Consider the following 16,257-nt stretch of genomic DNA (forward strand, 5'->3'; position numbering starts at 1 on the left):
AATTGAATTGAATTAAAATGGGAGTTGATGGTGTCATTTGTGGTCCTTTATTTTTCTCTCTATGACAACCAGCTGTCTCAAAACTGAAAGGGACTCAATGTGTAACGTTTCTTCTTGAAACTATTAAAAAGATAAAGATAACAGAGATAAACTTCAACCTATTTCTCTCAGGATATAGATAAAAAAAAATCCTACAACATATAACGATGACATTTAGCAAAAGCTTGACCTTATATTACCATAAGCATTATAAAAATATGTATGATAGTGTATCCGTAATATTACCTTTGAACATACAAATACATCCACAATTATAACAAGGCAAGTCTATAGCAATGCCAGTGTTTCTAAGGGACTGTACACAAAGTATTACACGGGCCATAAAGTGGGAGGATTGTGTATTGTTTCAGTAGTCGAGAGTAGTCTGGCTTTTATGTGCGAGCCATGGAAGGTCTTTAAATGTTTTCTTATTATTATTAGCCTTACCTTGTGAGATTTATTGTATAAAAATAGTATAAGTATGGTTAGGCAGCCAGTTCAGTCATTTGGTGGCTCTAAAAACCGTTTCTGTAGGAGCTCAAAATAATCACATATATCAATATTAGCACATTAACCCATTAGTAATTTATTGCATATAGTGTATATCTTTTATTATAGTTTTTATATTCTCTATTATCTATTCTGGGTTGTATTTTTCCAATATTTTTCCACTTTCGCACTTACACAAACTTGAATTTCTCCCACGGGGATCAATAATGGAACTTCTTATCTTATCTTAAAGCATTGAATAAAAATGTCAATAGGTGACATTAGAGATCAATAATCAATGTTTTATTTACAAATTTTCTGAATTGTCTTTTTTCTTTAAACTTAGGCCTATAATTTAGACTAAAATGTGGCCATAACAGATCATGAAATCATAGGCCTATGTGATGGTTTCCATATTGTAACATGTTATTTGTAAAATCAAGTTAAACTTATGTGTTAAATTTGATGTCAAAGCATTTTTTAGGGATGGCAGCTGCCACCACATGCCACCCACTCTAGATCAGACCCTTTAAGCTTTAGGCTACCACCTTTACTTTAATGTAAACAACCTGTACGCTAAAGAAGCAGTTGGTGTCAAAAACTAAATGTACCATAACAAGCAGGCAGCATTGATTTCAAAATTTACCCAAACCAGAAATTACATAATATCCAGCATAGTAACACTGTGGGCCACTTGTGACAGCTTTGTGAAACGTTGGAACATGTCGTCCTTCTGTGTTTGGTTCCAAAGGCTGCCAATGTAAAGGCTCTGGGCACATTCTTACTTCATATGTTATTTAGCTTCCCTCAGCATAAAATGTGACACTATTAGCAGCCTCTATTCTCATGAGAAATGTTTCAAAGACATGAGCATTTTTCACAATCACTGCAATCTGGACTGTTACACAGTGTTAGAGTTTACTAATAGTGTTACACCACCCTATTGCTACACTCTACATGAAGAAAGAGAGATGACAAGTGCAATCTACATTTCTGAATACGTTTACCAGGCTGGCTTGAACTTTGCTCACTACATTCTTCCGTCATCAGGGTCAGGCAGGCCGATGGGATGTATACTTAAAAACACACGCAGGCTGAGAAGTCCCCCCTGTTCGCTAGTTAGTCAGGCTGAGAGGAGCGGCAGGCGGGCGCAGCGGGGCAGTTAGTAGAGAAGGAAGCAGAACATCCAGAATGGCTGGAAGGAGACGAGGTAGAGGCAGCAACGTCCAGCAACAACAGGCCTCACAGAGCCAAAGAGGAGGCCCTCGCAGGGTAAGTCCTGCTCTGTCAATATGAAACGTGGACACTGTCTTTATTCTTACACTTACACAAATAACATGTGAGAATTCAGAGTCCCATAAATGAGATTCTGGCTGTCTTGTGTTTTTTGGACAGTATGTAGTGAAGATAATATACAAGTGGTACAAGTGGTATTAGTCAGACTTATATATTTAGTTTTCATGTGTCAGGCTTTGAATATTACAGAAGTAAACCTTTCCTCTGTGGTTATATGACTTGTGCCTGGGAGTGGAGAGTTTACTGATTAGCTGGGTGGGACAAGGAATACATGATTATTCTCAAGTGATACACTTGTTTGATATCATAGATTGAGTCATTATTTAACATGAAGTCATTCTGTTGTAATCAGTTTTTATTGCTGTAAATGTATCAGATAATTTAATAATAGGATTTAAGTTTATATGGTGGAAATTCATATCTAATATTTGTGTCGCGAATGTGGAAACATACGCAGGCCTGCATGTATGCTGACTTCATGGCTAACTATAGCTATAACGATAACTATAGGACTAAACTGTATACGTAGCATGGAAGCAGGCCAATAGTATTCACATTCGCAGAGTACTGATCATTTCAAAATAAAATTCAATCAGGTAAACTGAAAAATTGTACACAGCACACCAGACATTTGATCAGTATCAGAGTTCAAAGTTTAATTTACAACACAGCAGATAAAGCTGTGTATATGCATCTACACACAACACAAAGTCCATGACATAATGAGACTCATTACCTCTGAGTGCTGAGATTATTTGCATCTGTCTTGAATATATCACCAAAGCTTATCGGGCTTTGATAATATCTTTTTTTTAACCATTTCAGATCTATGGCGGAGTTCCAACCAACAAATTTACAACCCCTACAACCTATAACAGCCCTGTTAATATTGCAGTGTTTGAATTCTCAGCTCTGCAATACTGTTGCTGCATATCATTGTCCTACTGCTCTTTTTGTTTTCCTTCCTGAACAGGATAAACAGTCAGATAAGATGGATTAACTAAGTTGATCAAACTGTTTGCTCTCTCTGTGTTGTCTCTTTATTCAGGCTCTGAGGGAGCCGGCTGCCTTTGCCAAGTCTACAGGTTATGAATCAGAGATCCCCCATGAAAAGCTGACCATTGCCAAAGCACGGAGGGGCACACCAGGTCACATTTTCTCAATAGTGTTTTGTTTCCATTGCTAATTGTCATGCAACTGAGAATGTCAGATCTTGTCAGTCCCTGCTTGTAGCAGCAAGGAATAAGGGAAGACTACATACGTTGGTATCAGCTGATATCAGCTATAAATCAGAACCATATTGTTTTACTGCTGGTTATTTGGCTAATTAGGGTTGGTGTTATTTATGATGTCTTTCTCCAGGAATGTGTCACGCCATTCTATTAAAGAAACAGACAGTATAAAGGTCTTTAAAAGCTGATTAGATGTTGCCCTCAGCTTCACAATATAGTAAATCTCAAATCAAAGAAATTGATATTTTGTAAGGTAATGTTGGTATTTGAAGAAATACTTCTTATCTTGCAGCTCATCGTCCGGTACGAGTCTACGCTGATGGGATCTTTGATCTTTTCCATTCGGGGCACGCTCGAGCTTTGATGCAAGCCAAAAATGTGTTCCCTAACACATACCTGATAGTAGGAGGTAAAGAATGGATCCCTGTATCAAAGAGAAATGACCTTCAGTAAAAACACTGGAAAAGTGTGTAAATGAAATGGGGCTTTATTAGTTGAGCGTGAAGCCCAATCTCAGGCGGATAAATCTTTCAGTTTAGTAAGGCTTAGACATACAACGGTTCTTCTCTCCCTCTGTGTCCCCAGTCTGCAGCGACGAACTCACCCACAAGTTTAAGGGCTACACGGTGATGACAGAGGACGAACGCTATGACGCACTGACGCACTGCCGTTACGTCGACGAGGTGGTGCGGGATGCTCCCTGGACCCTTACCACAGAGTTCCTTAAGAAACATAAGGTCAAAGGTCACGCAGGCACTGGACACACAGCTTCTTACAATGTCACACAGTGACAACAGCAAAGATATCTGGTGTTCAACCAGTCTGAACACTGTAATGTTACACTCACAGATTGACTTTGTGGCCCATGATGATATCCCTTACACCTCTGCTGGATCAGAGGATGTTTATAAACACATCAAGGAAGCAGGTGAGGATATGAATGATCATATAAGTTCTCATCATAATGAATTCTATGTATTTAATCACTTGAGTTAATCATTTATGTTTTAATGTCAGGTATGTTTGTGGCCACTCAGAGGACGGAGGGCATCTCCACATCTGATCTGATCACTCGTATCGTCCGAGACTATGACATCTATGTTCGACGCAACCTGCAGAGAGGCTACACAGCCCGAGAACTGAACGTTGGATTCATTAATGTTAGTGAAACTATAGTATATATTTAAAAAACAGAATATTTGATGTTTTTAAAACAAACAATACAGAAATAAAAGGACAAATGTGCTGATGGTCACTTGCTTTGTCTTTTTCTGACAGGAGAAGAAATACCGGCTCCAGAACCAGGTGGACAAGATGAAAGAGACAGTCCGAACGGTGGAGGAGAAGTCCAAACACTTTGTCTACAGAGTGGAAGAGAAGAGCCAAGACCTCATCCACAAGTGGGAGGAAAAGTCACGGGAATTTATTGGCAACTTCTTGGAGCTTTTTGGACCTGATGGAGCCTGGGCACGTTTACTTTAACATTAATGCAAAAACACACTAACTGAAGGAAAAAAAACCATAAGAGCTTATAGAACCTTCTATTATAGGTTGAGTTTGTTGTTTGGTTGTGTTTTTATGTTATTTTGAGGTAATTTGGTTTCCAAGCAACCAGGGGAGACTCCATTAAGTCACTGAACCTGGGCAAAAAATAGTCTCACACATAACCGCCTTCTCATTTTTACACTTTTTACCCTTGATGGATTAAAGAAACCAGATATAACGTGTTAATTTGGGAGCTTTAGAGGCAATGGTCGGAGGATTTTGTTAACTCTGGCTTCAGATTGTACTGACAGATATGAAAATGGTATCAATAGAAAGTGGAAGGAAACCAAATTTCTATGCTTCAGTGGTAAACATCAGGTTTTATCATCTCTTTATTAGAATCAGAGAGCAAGTGTTTCAGTTTAGACTCACTTAGTTGCACATTTTTATCAAATGAGAAGAGCTGTTTCTTCTGTAGAGGAGGCAGAGACACTTCAACTGTACATCCACCAACAGTAGCCTCAGTGGAGCAATACAATCTCAGGACGTGGCAAGACACAACGCTTGCTTGCTAGAAAGTGTTTTAAAAAGTGTTTTATTTATTTTGCACTCATATAAAAGCATAAAAAAAGCCAAGAAGCTGCATTATGCTTACCAGTTGCAGTTCATGGTATAGCCACTGTGTGGGGCAAATTGGGGAAGAAGGAAACAGGGTTAGTGGTATCTATGAGGGTATCTCATAGTGGATACTTATCCATAAATATACTTAAAAATCATAGGAAAAAGAGGCTCCTTATAAGATATAAGATCATGCCTCATAATTAGCATGTTTAGATATTTTCTTCATTATCAAGTCTTTCTAAATCCGTAGATTTGGAACTTTAAAAACAACAATTATTATGATCTTTAACAAACTAAACAACACAATTTTGAGTCATTCTGTGGGCAATGATAAAAGGCACTCTGGGTGATGTGGGAAATAACTGATGAACAGAACACACACAGAACAATTCATCACAAAATAATCCACTGAACGTTTGCAAAGCTCAACATTACAACACAGTAACACTCTCCTCTGTCTCTGTCCTTGTCCAGCATGCGATCCAGGAGCGCAGTGGCCGTATGCTCCAGGCCCTGTCACCTTACTCTTCACCCCGTGGCTCCCCCAGCAGCAGTCCCACCAGAAGACGCTCGGTTTCTCCTGACTCCTCCCCTGCCTCCGCCTCTGCCTCCCCATCCCCGTCCCCCTCCTCTCTCTCCCCTCCATCCTCCCCCTCCTCACCCAAAAAAGGGACACGCTCCTCTCTCAAATCCTCCTCCACATACAGTAGTCAATGAGCTCATCATGTTTTCTTTATTGGTCTTCTTACAGGGTATCTTGTAAATTCTTACAGTCATTAATAATAAATAAAAAGGGAGTAGGCTACTTTATTACTAGTTTATTCAAGTGCAAGTGCAATATCTCATAATGTGCATAAGGTTTATCTGCTGAAAAGAAAACAAAAAGATTATTAAAATTTTGCTTAGATGTGATTTGTCTCTTGCCATTTGTTACCCTTCTATATGTCTAGAAGCTAAATACATACATAGTTATCCCCATCCTCAAAGTGCCTTCATAGGAATTGATAACTATTTAAGTTATAAAGGTTCTTTATATCCATACCAAGTGGCCAAAACAATCTATTAACAGGTTTAAGCTGCTCTAATCGATATTCTTTTTAATATTAAAATGGATCAAATGACTGTATATGTGATGTGAAAGGTGTCACGTTTTAGTTTTACAACCTTTTTCTTAAAAAAAAAAAAATCAGATAAACCACCTGTCTGTCACCTGTCCAGCACAGAAGACAGACAAAGACAGATGATGAAAGAACATCTAGCAGCTAAAGACCCAGAAGTTGGTGGTTGCACTGGCTGAATCCTTGCTGCAGTGGCTATGGGTCCAAGTCTGATCTGTGGTCCTTTTGCTGCATGTTGTCCTCCCACTGTCCTATTAAATAAAAAAACAATATATATATGTATGTATATATAAAAAGAGTTCACAGAGATCAAAACAGAGCTACATTGAGTGTAGCTTACACTAATTAGGTGGCTAGAAACATTTAGTTTATAATATATATGTAATATCTTTCTGAAATGTGTCTGGCATCTTAAAACAAACACACTGTTTAACAAGATTCCACATGAATGCAAATGTTATTCGTTTTGCCATAACTTTAAGGTGATATTATGTCAGATGCTATGAGTTTTTACCTTGTTGTGGAGTTCCTCTGCCCCCAAGTGGAAAAAACAATAATATAATTAGTGTAGCTTTAAACTTAACTGTTCGGCATTGGATACTTTAAATCCAGAGATAACAAAGGTATAAACAATCTTTACTCAAGTAGAAGTACAGCTGTTTGTGTAAAAAAAAGACTCTCGTAAAAGTACTGATTCAACTTCTTTACTCAAATAAAAGGGAAAAGTACAGGCTCTGAAATGTACTCAAAGTATAAAAAAGTAAAAAGTACTCTCTCTGTTTTCTATCAACTGTTTCTGTGCACTTTAGATGGGGTCGAGTCTCCCTCTGGTCCCCTGGTCTTGTTAGGCTATGTTGTAATGTCTTTTACGTCATGTTAGGTCTGTCATGTGAGATCTGCACCTTTGTTGATGTTGGGAAGATGTGCAATAATGCAAAAACAAGCCTCTTTTGAAAAGTAAGGAGTAGTAAAAACAGATATTTGTGTAAAAGTGTAAAAAAAAAGTTGTCAGATAAATAAATACTCAAGTATAGGACAGACACCTGAAAAAGACAACCCAAGTACTGTAACAAAATATTTGTACTTTAGTCACAATTTAAAACGATTTGTAAGGGTTATGAATGAACAGCCTGTGATTTAAAGAGTTGACACAGCCAAACAAAGAGGGTGAGATGCCAGATGTCTGACTTGAGTATGATAACCTAGTTGATGTAGCAGCAGGGCCATTGATCTGTCACTGTGTTATCGTCTGACCGCTCTGTAGTCAACTCACAGCAGACTGCGATAAGTACAATATATCAATCACTTAACATTATATTCAAAAACACGCGGGACCTTGCAAACATATCTGCGCATGTGCCCCCCCCGGAGTGTTCCCCGTCAACTGTCCCGGTCTCGTGTCGTCTTTGGCTCGGTCGTATAAAAAAAGAAAAAAAAAAAAAAAAAAACATGGCTATGACGTCACCGCCAGCAAACGTCCTACACGGATTAAAGATGGCGCCCTCTCATGCGCTGAGGTGCTGTAAACGGGCTCTGAACTGGGTACCTGTCCTGTTTATAAACCTGGTTGTTGGTTGGTCTTACTACGCGTACGTGGTGGAGCTCTGTGTCTGTAAGTAAACTCACTTTTGTTGAGTATTAACCGGTTTTGTGGGCGGATATCGGCGTGTGTTGACAGTGTCAGGGGGGGGGGGTTGCCAACTTTGACTCAGGCTAGTTGAAGTGAGATTTAACATCATCCCCGAAGCTGCAGATACATGCGTTTAAACCTCGGGGACAATGTTACAGCTGGTCCTCCAACCACTGACACACAGGCAGTCCTGCATGACAGCAATGTTATAAGGTTTATATAAGTAGTTTAGTTCATTATAGTTAGTTTGGGGGAGGAAAGAGAGTGTCTGGGTAGCTTGTGCAATCAATAATTAATAATGAATGACTTTATAATGACTGTTGTATTGCAGCGGGTAACATCAGATATTACATTAGATATTATAGTCAGTTAACTGGGAAAAATACAAAAAGATAACAGTAAAACTTTCACTGAGGTTTTTTTTCTTCTAAACATGCCGTGTGTTTTTTAAATTAATGGACATTAACTTTCTAATTTAAAATCCCCTTTTAATCATTCACCTTGTTTTCACTGTTTTAAACATTTAGTTAAATGATGAATGTTAATGGACTGTTTCCTAATGTCAGCTCCTATGATCCCATTATAGCCTTAATTCTGACATATTAAATTTACTTTTAGTGTAACTATTGACCAGAAGTTGACATTTTACAAATGGCAATGATTTTTTATTATTTTCTTAAGTAGTTTGAGTGACAATGGACAGTCCTTGGGAGGCAGCAGTTAAATCATAATGTTACAGTGGGAGATGGCTCTCTGATGCTTCAAGTTATTCACTGAAGATGTAATGAGGGCTGCAGAGGACACATTAAAACTACCAATGTGCAGGCAACACCTAAACATTTGTAATAAAAAATACACGTTTGCTGTGGTCATTAAGCTGTAATTGAATTAATTTGACACAACACAAAATGGTGCTCTTCCTAATTAATTAGGATCAAATAGCAACATTTTAAAATCCATAAAAAATGATTTATTCAGACAAAGAAGTTAATCATTCAGCCGATGATATGACTTCCTACTTTTATCTCATAATCCAACGTGATCATCCGAACTCAAACGAGCAGGTCTGAAAGCAGTTCAGCTTACATGAGTATTGATGGTCTTCATGTATCTTTAATTTAGATAGATATTGATCAGTTATGAGTACCATGGCATGCACTCTCCACACTCAGCTCCACACTTCAGTAGTTTGTTTGAGCCTGGAGCTGATGATACCACTCTCAGCATGTAGTCGTACTGTAGTTATGTCTGTAACTCAGCGGCTGTGGACAGGACAGGGACATCCCTGCTGCTTAAACAAAGCTCTCTCTTATGGGTGGGTCACTGCTGGCCGTGCCAGGCTGCTGCCACATGGTGCGAGAAAGGGGTTGTGTGTCTGTGTGTGTGTGTGGGGGGGGGGGGATGTGTAGTCATGCATTCTTAGGACTTTAATAACTGCCCACTAATATATTTTCTTCTTTGCTTAATGTAGATACAATCCCAAATAATGCAGAACGAAGTAAGTGTTATCCACACGCACATTTTCTCCAGTCACATTCAGAGATGCCAATGTAACTGCAAACCAAACTCTTTCTCTCAACAGTCAGCTATTTGGTCATCTTTCATATTTTCCTCGCCATGTTTATATGGTCCTACTGGAAAACTATTGGGTCCAGACCAGCCAGCCCCTCAAAAGAGGTAAGCCAAGAGTGTGTGTTAGTCAGACTCATCATTCAAGCCTTAAAAGTCTTCAAATGAACACTTCCTATTTTCATGTTTAGAATGAAATGTCACAAAAAAACCCTTGCATGTCTGTCCAATACAAGTTTACAACATATCTTAACATTGTGGGACTTTTATTGACCAGTCTTTTCTCCTCCTGTCAGTTTTGTCTGCCCAGAGCAGAGAAGGACCTGTTTGAGCGAGAGGAGCGAGCAGAAGCACAACAAGAGATTCTGAAGAAAGTGGCGAGGAATTTACCTGTGTATACACGCACGGCAGGAGGAGGTGAGGCTTTCACCACAGCGGAAAAACTAACTGTGGTGGGATTACTACTTTATCGCACGGTAATACACCGGGGACTGTTGCACACACACAGTGCCACTTTCCTCATCGTTCAAAGGATTCAGCACATCAAACAAGCAACATAAATGAAATTGCGTAAATGTGTTGCTACATCGCCTCTTCCCTTTTTGGATAAAAGTAAAACACTGTTAACATCTTAAAAAAAAAAAAAAAAAAAAGAACGCACTGTATGATATGAGCCGATAAGCTCGTCTGTCTTTTGTTTACTGAGCTGCATCCGGAGGGTTAATTGGCCTCAGGTGCACCTTGTTATCTCTACAGGCTGCACCTGGCTCTGCTCCTCGTCAACAGTCCTGATGGCACACGCTGGGTTTCACAGGGACGTTGGGAAAGATGCAGACGTAGCTGATCAGTTTATTATTTATTAATTTATTTGTTATTTTCAAAGTGCTAAAAATGCGGACTACACCTCAAATAATTTTTTTGTTGCAATATCGGCTTCCTCAGCGTACACCGTGATGATGCAGGCTTTCATATAAGAGCAGTCTGTATGGGGGTGTGTGGGTGGGGAAGGGCAGTAGGTACACAGTAATACTTTAATAATTCTGCTTTCTCTTAATAGCCATCCGATACTGCGACCACTGCCAGATAATCAAACCTGACCGCTGCCATCACTGCTCAACCTGCGAGATGTGAGTGTACACACTGTAAAATTTAAGAAAAACCTTTACTGCAACTTCTGCTAACAGAAAGTGAACAAGAAAATGTTGCTGTTGAGAAATAAGACAATGTTTGTTTTTGGTTGCAAGTGGTGGTTTTTAAATCACATCCTAAACAATGAGCAATATGTGTATTTTCTTATGCTTTTTCATCCGCTCTGGGACACTAGATCAGCAAAATGTCTAAATGTTAAAATGGTACTAACAGGATGTTTTCGTATTCTTCAAGGTGTGTGCTTAAAATGGACCACCACTGCCCCTGGTAGGCTTTTCTCATTTAACTGTGCATTTAAGCTGCTTTCTAGTTCATCATGATACAAGTTTTTATCTGTTTTCTTATAAAGAAAATGTAGAGAATTAAACACATTTCACTGTCTGTGTCATGTTTTCTTTCAGGGTGAATAACTGTGTTGGATTCTCAAACTACAAGTACTTTGTCTTGTTCTTGGCCTACGCCTCACTCTACTGTGCGGTCATTTGTGCTACAGTCATCCAGTATTTCATCAAATTCTGGACCGTAAGTACAGACACTTCCTCCTTTTTTTCCCCTTTTCATAAAAAAGAAATATCTGCGTACTCTTGCATGTAAATGATTGCTGTGGTGACAGTTTATTAAAGGCTGCAGGATCTTTTTGAGGCCCATTCTTACTCTTAAGATCAGCATTCAGCAGGCTTGGTTTTGAAAACCATTAACATGCTTTGCTTTAAACTTAGGATAACTTTCATCTTCTTGAATGAAATTGAAAAATGAAGAGCAGTCAGGCTGTGATGAGGCATGTGATCAGCCACTAATCTGCATCGTAAGATATCGACCAATTGGCTTACAAATGTGTCACTGTGGTGCACAAGTGTGTCATGTGATTGCTTATCAGATCTTCTTCAGCATGCTGCTTTCCACGAGACAATGGCTCCTGTGACGTAGTCCAACAGTGAACGAGTATATTGTACTATAGTAAGAAATACAAAGAGAGTAATGGATGGTGTTTTCCTGTGACCTGACCTGTCCTCTGCCGAGGTGAATTGTCCACTCCAGTCAGTTGTTGGGTAAAGATGACTTGACATGAAATATTCTTGCAGACTGACAAGACTAACGCTTTTTTTTTTTTTTTTTTCTGTCTGAAGAAACAACTGCCTGACACGCATGCCAAATTCCACATCTTGTTTCTATTTTTTGTGGCGGCCCTGTTCTTTATCAGCATCCTGTCACTTCTCAGTTACCATCTGTGGCTTGTGGGAAAGAACAGGACCACTATAGGTACCTTTTTTAAATAAATGTGTTATTTAAATTTACCTTTTGATTATATCCTTTAAATGTTGCCATGATTAACTATATTTTTATATCAATTCTCAGAGGCATTTAGGGCCCCTGTCTTCACAAACGGTCCAGACAAGAGCGGGTTTTCTCTAGGCTTTAGCCGAAATGTAACTGAGGTGTTTGGAGACCAAGCAAAGTACTGGATATTTCCTGTTTTCTCAAGGTAAGTCTACTCTGACCTGATAGAACAGCAGCAATTAGTCACTTATGCAAATAAATGGGCAGCACTACTGTTAATTCTGCACTGTGCTGATCAGCACTACACTAGCAGACTTCAAACTCCATATCTACTACTGAAGCTGTTTAAATGGAGTAGAGAAACAAAGAGAAAACACTGAAATACAATTAACCCTGAATCCATCTAATGCTGACTTTATCTCTGTTCATCAGTCTGGGAGAAGGACATTCCTTTGTTACCAGATTGGTGCACATAGATCCTGAACAAGCAAACAGTATCCTCCAGCAAAATGGCAAAGTGTGAGTATTGTTTTTCTTTTTTTTTTTTTCAAATATTGAACCGGTTTCCTTTCAGGTTTGCTTACTAGGTGTTTTCTTTAATGTGACTTTAATCACAGCCCTGCTGATGGGGAGACCAACCCTTGTGTGCTTGGTAACAACATACAACACACAGTGGACGACAGCAAAGGAAAAATTGGTATGTTGTCAGGTTTTCATTTTCTGCTTGTATGTAAAGTGTTTTTTTGCTATGTAACATCTCTTGTGTCCTCACTGTCACCTTTCAGACAGAGGCCAGACAGTCTCTGTGACAATGGAGAGCGAGCCGTAGCAGGTATGTGGACATGGCTTTGAATACTGTAGAATTTCTTCTGGTTTGTCCTCTTCCTGTGTTTATTTATAAGTTGATGGCCGTTTCTGCAGATCACAGACGCATCAGCAAAGAGCTCGTCAACTATGATGCCTTAAACCAGGAGCATCAGCACCTCTACAGGAGCCGTCCTCCACCTTCATCCTTCATCTCGCGTGCTTTTAAACCAGCACCCCAACAATACTGTTATCATGTCATTAGACTGTACAGCGACCTCGTAGATTGCACCAGTCTGAAGCACAGGAGATTCACAGCTTTTGTCTTTGTTTCAAGCCAAAGACGTTCAAATGTTGTTATTGCATCTGTAAAAACTCTGGGACTGCTTTCCGCCCCCCCTTGAGCCAGTGTATGTCTACATGGTCTGTGTTTAGCTACACTGGTTATTCACATTATACATTTCAAATAGAGGATCATCCTTTATCAGTATTAATCAAGCATTAATAACTAAGCCTGGTCATGTTTGACGTAGAGCAGTGGGAATCACTAAAGTGATCACTAAAATGGTGAGACATTTCAACACTGTCAACAGTGTGCACAAATCTCCAAGCACAGTGCAATTACTTAGACCAGCAGTAAATTATCACATGGTCTAATTTAGTTTACGTGATGAAAATATTGAAAGGTCTTTCTGTTTACACTTTTAATATATTTATTTTTTACATTTCAGATTTTATACTATTGTCAAACATACCGTTGATATAAGCTTAAAATGTGAGGACCAAATCCAGTTTAACTACAGTTTAAAATGGTTTAATCTCATTTATATAATTTTTTTGGACACATAACCGGTTTCTCGTATAATGCCGTTAGTATCAATGAGATTGCCAGTTGTCATTGCACTATAAACATTTATAATTTATTTGCTTTCAAGCTTTATAAATTAATTGCATTGTTTTTCAGTGTGTTGATTTTATCGTTATGGCTTATTTGTTTTATTTATTTAGTTATTTTTATAGACGGTCATATTTGTCCTCTTCATTGAGTCCATGAACTGTTTTCACTTTCCTGATCAATCCTTTGCTACTGTGTACTATGTGTTTGTTTTAAAATTAATCTTGAGTGTTAATGCCAAGGAATCAAATCTGTGTTGTTTGATTTCTTTTTCTAGATTGATGACATTTATGTGAAAGTTGGAATGTAAGAGCACAAAATGAAACCACAATAAAATGATTAAAAAGATATTGCCAGAGAGGTCACGGACATTTGATGTACTGTGACCTTGAGCCTGATCCAGAATAGATAAGAAGGGCTTCATATACCAGTGAAGAGTAGGCTAGTGTCATCATAAATGCTCCTCTCTGTGCTCCTGGCAGCTGTTTCATTATACTGCATCCATTTTAGACACACAGCACAGTGTGGGGTTTGCTGTGTGATCAGTAGATAATAAAAATAATGATGTGTAGATATTACTGACTGAATGGTAGCACATGTGAATGTACTTACAGAACCTCACAGTAGTTTAATAACCAACTTCACTGATTGAACCAAGCAGGTAAAGGGTCGGCCTGTAACGAACTGTTTTAATGGGAAGAAATGATTCATGCAGGTTGATCCCCATTGTTCTGTAACAATAAATGTAAAGACACTATAAAGTGTAATTCTTCATCTTAAACCCTTGTGTGCTGTGATTTGTAGCAAATTAGTGGACTTGAAAGAATCCTAACTTTACAGTGAAACAATTCTGCAGAGTAGAAATTGTGGATTACAGCCACAGCTCAGATATATTTATCATAATCGTCTTAAACTAGATTTCTGCGGGTGCCTCACAATATTGAAAAGCAGTCGTCAAACTGGGGTTATCTCTGCTTTTTGGTCTGTTTCCTGTGACAGTCATATCTGTGGTGCAAATCTGTACAATAAGAGGAAAAGAAATTTCTAGTGCTGTCTTGGTTTTTCAACCTCTATTAATGTGGCTGAATGACGACGTTGGTCTATTGGTACACCACTTTGATCCAGGCTGAAATATATACATATATGTGTACAGGGCAGCACAGTGGCTCAGTAGTTAGCACTGTCGCCTCACAGCAACGAGGTCCTGGGTTAAATTCTCAGCTTGTCCTGTCCTTGTCCTGTACTGAGTTTGCATACTCTCCCTGCATCGGGTTTTCTCCTGTCTTTAGTGCTAATGCAAGTGTTGGCTTACATGGACTTAAGGAGGGCCGTATTGAGTACTGTCTGCATAATATGCATCAATCTGATATTTAACATTAGGTACTACTCAATAATGATAGATCAGTAATGTTTATTTTTAATGTGTGTGTAAAACTATGTCACTGTGATATTTCATATTGCAAATAATATTCAGCAGTGGATGTTCCACCCTCCAGCATATTGTAGAAGAAATGTTAAATGAGGAACGTGGAACAGTACTCCCTCAATTCTCAATTAAGAGATTATGACGTCTCAGCTCATTAAAATTAACCTTGTCTGTCGTAAATGTTGCAAGTATATAGCCCTCAGATCAGCAGTCATAAGAAAGTGCTGGTGATGTACAGATATGTAGTTCACAGCAATAGTTGTGACACGAGACTGCACCCTTCACACTGCTGACATGCTCAGGCAGGCGTTGAGAACTTGCTGATCTTTGTCTGGCACAGGAACAATACGAGCAGGGAACAAGATTGGCCAGCTACAGTAGCTGCTGAAGGGTGAATGACCTCAGTGCCATTCACCTGTCTGAAACAATGCAACAGATAAAGTTGCAAGAGTCTCAATGCTCAGCGTTACACACAAAGAGTAAACCCTTTGATCCCTTTTGAGTCCCTTGTGAAGAATTATCCAGGATATTATAATTATCAATATGTTTCTTCTTTATTTACTCAGGTGTCCTACTTTTATGTAATATTCTTAAAAGAGATGCGCAAAAGGTTAACACCATTCATGCTTTTTTCACTCAAGAAGGGTAAGAAGGACAATCTGAATGCAACACTTAACCAACCACCCACATTTAATTTAATTTAACTTCTGATTATAGGCTTTAAAAGCAATGTTTGAAGAAATGTTTGGATCCTTTACTTAAGTAAAAATGCTAATTCCACACTGTGCAAATACTCCACTACAAGTAAAAGTCCTGCATTAAAAACCATACATAAGTAAAAGTATGTAAGTATTATTAGTAACATGTACTTAAAGAATCAAAAATAAAAGTGCTTATTGTGCAGCAAATGGTCCCAGTCACTGTTTTACTCTTATATATATATATCAATATATTATACTGAGCTCATTCTAACTACTTTATATTCTGAGAAGTAGTTTAATTTACAGCAATGCATCTTATACTATAGAATCATCACATGTTTGTAGCTGTCGCTGTCCTGTGAGAACCAAGTGTCTGTAAAGAAATCAGCTTTTCATGGACTCAGAAAAACAGCTCTTTGTGACAATGCATTTTACAGATAATCCAAGGTGGTTTTCAATAGTTTATTTAGCTTAAGAAGCAGGAGAATATTCTTAACCCATAAAGGAACACAGAATCCTTCAGTT

General features: G+C 38.6%; 2 protein-coding genes across 2 annotated transcripts; both read left to right on the forward strand.

Annotated features, from left to right (window-relative positions):
• The first annotated feature begins 1,557 nt into the window (after nucleotides 1-1,557).
• On the forward strand, nucleotides 1,558-6,074 carry pcyt1bb (phosphate cytidylyltransferase 1B, choline b). The gene is made up of 8 exons (XM_051402336.1): nucleotides 1,558-1,800; nucleotides 2,873-2,972; nucleotides 3,349-3,465; nucleotides 3,642-3,793; nucleotides 3,906-3,984; nucleotides 4,074-4,216; nucleotides 4,335-4,523; nucleotides 5,637-6,074. The coding sequence occupies exons 1-8, from the start codon at nucleotides 1,720-1,722 to the stop codon at nucleotides 5,877-5,879; spliced, it is 1,104 nt and encodes a 367-aa protein (XP_051258296.1). The 5' UTR covers nucleotides 1,558-1,719; the 3' UTR covers nucleotides 5,880-6,074.
• Nucleotides 6,075-7,744: 1,670 nt separating this feature from the next.
• zdhhc20a (zinc finger DHHC-type palmitoyltransferase 20a) lies at nucleotides 7,745-14,386 on the forward strand. The gene is made up of 13 exons (XM_051402337.1): nucleotides 7,745-7,892; nucleotides 9,382-9,408; nucleotides 9,493-9,587; nucleotides 9,776-9,896; nucleotides 10,537-10,606; nucleotides 10,863-10,895; nucleotides 11,030-11,150; nucleotides 11,756-11,888; nucleotides 11,985-12,111; nucleotides 12,339-12,425; nucleotides 12,524-12,603; nucleotides 12,692-12,738; nucleotides 12,828-14,386. The coding sequence occupies exons 1-12, from the start codon at nucleotides 7,775-7,777 to the stop codon at nucleotides 12,733-12,735; spliced, it is 1,056 nt and encodes a 351-aa protein (XP_051258297.1). The 5' UTR covers nucleotides 7,745-7,774; the 3' UTR covers nucleotides 12,736-12,738; nucleotides 12,828-14,386.
• The last annotated feature ends 1,871 nt before the right edge of the window (nucleotides 14,387-16,257 follow it).

Source organism: Dicentrarchus labrax, unplaced genomic scaffold, assembly GCF_905237075.1.
Source record: "Dicentrarchus labrax unplaced genomic scaffold, dlabrax2021, whole genome shotgun sequence".
Taxonomy (NCBI): domain Eukaryota; kingdom Metazoa; phylum Chordata; class Actinopteri; family Moronidae; genus Dicentrarchus; species Dicentrarchus labrax.